Below are 4,376 nucleotides of genomic sequence, written 5' to 3'. Positions count from 1 at the left end.
CCTGTTTCCTCTCTTTTCTGATGGGGGGGTGGGTGGTTGAACCCTGCCCTCCGAGTAGGGTGAAAATGGCAAGAGCCCTGTGGCTCCTGGTGAGTACTCCTGTGTAACAACTCAGGCCACTTGCCGTCCTGTCCCCTGGGGTGCAGAGGTGCTGGGGAAGCAGTGGCTGACTGTCTTGAGAATACAGGTTACCCTTTTCAGCACCCTGGGGTCTAAAAGCTCCTGCAGCTGGGGAAATTTTAACAGCTTATTTGGACCAAAAATTGGAGAAGGCAGCAACAAGGCCCCCTCCCTCCTGCTCATGGGTAAACCAGGGGTGAAGTGGCCCTTGTCCTGCCCCTCCCCCTTAGGTCTTCCTGCAGTAGAGGCCCTTGATATAAGTATGAGACCAAGTTCTGCTCCCAGTTTCTAGAATATTTGTGGAACCCTGGGCTCCCTTTGTGCCCCTTCTGTTTTCCAGTGCCCTCCCTCCATTGATAAAGCAGGGTCAAGGGAGGGGGAGAGGGTTGGGAATGGAACTAAATCTGGCTTGCACCTTTCCTCTCTCCTGACCACTCTGAAGGACCAAGCCTTTCCTGGTGGGGATAAGAGGGAAGGGGCCCACAGGCCAGGTTCATTTTCACACTGAACTCTTCTGCTTGTGCTTTCCTACTCGATTTCTGGCCATCTGCAGTCCCTTTCCAGACACCTCCAAAAGATTTTTGCCTGGGGAGGCACCGAAAAGTCCCCAACTCTGGGGAAAGCACATGAAATCATTCCAGCTCCAGAGCTGTCCGACATCAGACTCCTGTTCAAAATCCCCACTGGTGTTCCCTACTCATGTTCTCACTTCTCTGGTGTGGAGAGATTGAAACTGCCTTGGAGCTATCTTAGCGTTGGGAGGTTTTGGGAGGGGTGAGTTTCTGCAAAGGGCTTCGGGCTGCGAGACTAAATGGCTAAAGAGGAAGAACCTGGAGCAGGCACCCAAGGCCCTCGCTGGGAAGGGCAGAGGGTGCAGACCCAGGCCCCGTCCTCCGGGGTAGGATCCGAGCAGAGCTTGGGGCCCCACCTGGATCTGGGGAGAGGGAGGAACAACCAATGGGCTGCGCCCGTCCCGCGCGAGCAGCCAGTAGGCGGTCGGGGGCGTGTCCTCCGAGGCGGTCGGGAGTGGGCATTCGGTCCTGCGGCGCGGTCCCCGGCGCTCGCTGGAGGCTTCGGGATGACCGCTCTGAGCCCGGGCGAGGCCGCCAAGGCGGGCAGGTAAGGGGCTGCGACCCGCGGACCGGGCTCCAGGGCCTAGAGGCCGCCTCGAAGGGACGCTGCCCGGCGGGACCCGGCGGCCGCTGCGCCTCGGCGCGTTCTACCCGCGGGGCAGGCGCTTCCTGGCCCGCCGGAATGCGGGCTTCACTCCAGAGCTGCGCCCCGCGGGCCCTGGCGCTTCCCGGGCTCAGAGGTGTGCGTGCTGGGGCAGGATGTCAGGCTGTAGGCGCTTCGCGCGAGGGGTTCGAACCTGGAGGATGAGGGACGTCCAGGCGGTATCAGGGAGGTGGAGGACACCCCACCTCGGGATACCTCCCGTGGTCCATCATTACCCTCCTCCGCCGCTGTCGCTGGGCATTCATGCATTCATTCCCCAGCCATATCGACCCCCAGTCGTGACTGCCCCCCACCCAAGGGCTGGCGCTTCCCTTCTGGCCCCCGAAAGGGTCAGCCTCTCTCTTCCAAACGGGTCTGCAATTGTAGCGGCGCTCGGTTGCCCGGGAGGCAGCGCGGAGCTGTCCCAGGACGACTCGGCCGCACCCATCCGTCAGGCCCTTCGCCGTCGGGCAGGCTGGGGCCAGTCTCTCAGCCTCGAGATCTGTTCCACAGCCACCCTCGGAGGAAGCAAAGTTCTTGCAGCTGGGCAAGGGGCAGGGAGGCAGGGCAGGCAGGAGGTGGTGTTTCAGGTGGCACCAAGAATTGTGGCCTCTGCCCCATGAAGTCTTGGGGCCCTGCAGGCAGGATTATTTGGGGAAGACAGAGCCAGTGGATGAAGCTGTAAGTTCCTGCCCTTGCCCCAGTCCCAAACCCCACAGCCTGAGCTCTGAAGGCTGGCCATCTAGCACTGGGGCAGATAGGGTGAATGTGGTGTGAGCCCAGTGCCCAGTCCACACAAGTACGTGGAACTGGTGGAATGTTTAAGGGCTCCCTCTGTCCTGTCTTCAGAGAGGCTGGTGAGGCCCTACCCCACTGGCATTTGCCCGTTTTCGCTTTGCTTGCCCCACCCGTCCTTGAAGGAATCAGCCTCCTAGGGAATGAGAGAATGTCCTGACAATCCGTGATGCCTTTGCCCCAGTGTACACCCCCTAGCTGGCTCTGAAGTCCAGTTCCTTTCAGAGCGAAGACTTATGGGGTTGCAGGGAGAGGTGGAGTAGAGGGTGTCCTTCCCACCCTGCAGTGAGGGGGCCAGTATGCTCCTTCTGTAGTCCTCTGACCACGCTGACAGACACTCTCAGGTCTGAGGTTATGGTTTGACAGGACCAGTTAAGCAGTGCACATCTCTGGGGCAAATGGGCAGATCTAGAGCGCATTATGTCAGTGCAGAAGCTGACAGAAGCTGGTCCTGAGTTTCCAGGAGCATTGCTGCTGGGGCCAAATCCAAGTTCTCCTTCCTGACTTGCCTTTGGGAGAATTTTCTGAATAGCCTAGAGGTGACAGCCCAGGGCCTATCCATGCCTTGATGTTACTGGTTGCTTTGAAATTTCTGAGCTTAGGCTAGTCTTCAAAGCCTTAGTGCAGACCGGAAGGATCTGTGTGCCAATCCATCCACCTAGGATGACCCCCTAAGCTTGAGGTCAGCAGTACTCAAGATGGGCTATGCCAGCCAGCCTCCCTGAACCTCTTCCACGTGCCTGTGCTTGGGTGGCCCCTCCTAGTCCTTAACCTGGTTAAGTCGTGGCTTTGGCCCTTGAATGCCACATACCATACTTATCAGACCAGCATGAAGAGCCTCTCTCATCAGAAGCTCCTATTTTGCTGTGACCTGGCACAAGTCCCCTCTCTGGGCCTGCTTTGCCATCATAAGGTAAGGAGATTGGATTGTAGGCTCCTTAAAGGCCTTCTCCATGCAGTCATTCAGTGATTCTGCTAACTAGCCTGTTTCCCCCTTGATTTCTGAAGGTATTTTATCTCTTTACATAATTACTTCGTTGCTATGACTACCTATGGAAAGCCCATGAAGTCGAGACCCATGCAGCATTCCACTTTGGTGTCGTGTCTGAGTCCGGACACCAGAAAATAATTTGCTTTTCTCCTTTCCTGAGAAGTGAAAATAATTCCCCCCAATTCTGCAGCCATCTCTTATGCAAGGGTAAGTTTGGCAAGAAGTCAGTCTTGGCCACTGTGCTGCTATTCACCTGGGCCACAGGGCACCAGTCTGTCACCACATGTTATCACCAACCTTTGAAGCTTTGATTAATTCCCCTGCTGTTTACTAACGTAGGAAAGGAAGGACGAGGGGGAGGGCAGAAGCCCCAGGGAACGGAGCTTCCTTTGTAATTAAGAAGTACCTGCCTCCCCAGGGAGTCCCTGCCAGCTACAGCATGAAGGAAGGCACTGTTCCCACGAATATAAGCCTCCGCGGGGCAGGCTGGTGTCTCCCTTCTCCCCACTACAGCTACACATTTTCATTAGTTTACAAGTGCCTGGTCATAATTTAGGACTGGAGTGTTTTAATAACCTGTGGAGGTTGAGCCAATATTTAAGTCCTTGTCCTAAGTTAGAGTTTCCTCAGATAATGTTTAAAACCACTAGAAAATCACATTGTTAATTTTTAAATAGGACGTTGGTTTTGGCTGGGACTATTTTTTAAAAATATGAACTAAAGGGGAAAACATAGTTTTTCGAGGCAAGAGCCTGCTGTGTCCCCCTTTGCCTGGCAAAGTAATAAAGCTATCCTAATCTATTTCACCGTCAAAAAAATATGGACTAAAAAGCATATAAAGAATTAGTTTAAATCAAACACAAATTGCTTTTCCTTCTGACGTGTTGACCTGGCACATCATGGTATATTAAATCATTGTCAAAATCATACTGGTATTTCATTTCACTGGTGTCTTGGGGTCATTGGTGGCTTAGGGTCAGAACAGCAGCATGGGTGGGATGCCTGAGCAAACAGCTGTGACTGGTTGTAAGAATGTTTTTCTCACTCCCTCATGTAAAGAAAAAAAATTAAATATTTCTAATTTATGTTAACATTAATCAAATTATTTGAAACTTGCCCGTAATCACCAGGGCCACACAAAATGTTATTTTTAAAATAATTTTTGAATTTTGAAGCACTATTCAACAATTTTATTTTGAAATAACCTAGTGGCAATATCTCAGAATCGATATTCATACTGGGCTTCTTTGATTAC

General features: G+C 53.3%; 1 protein-coding gene across 1 annotated transcript in view; it reads left to right on the top strand.

The window, feature by feature from the left end:
* Positions 1-1,127: 1,127 nt before the first annotated feature.
* Positions 1,128-4,376, top strand: part of GRAMD2A (GRAM domain containing 2A) — a 34,737-nt gene continuing 31,488 nt past the window's right edge. Inside the window, 1 exon segment of the mRNA XM_068554897.1 lies at positions 1,128-1,239. Within this exon segment, the coding sequence (XP_068410998.1) occupies positions 1,199-1,239 (41 nt within the window). The 5' untranslated portion in view covers positions 1,128-1,198.

The sequence above is a fragment of the Eschrichtius robustus genome, chromosome 1, assembly GCF_028021215.1.
Source record: "Eschrichtius robustus isolate mEscRob2 chromosome 1, mEscRob2.pri, whole genome shotgun sequence".
NCBI lineage: Eukaryota > Metazoa > Chordata > Mammalia > Artiodactyla > Eschrichtiidae > Eschrichtius > Eschrichtius robustus.
The sequence above is the reverse complement of the archived record's forward strand: the minus strand, read 5'-3'. Positions and strand labels throughout refer to the sequence as shown.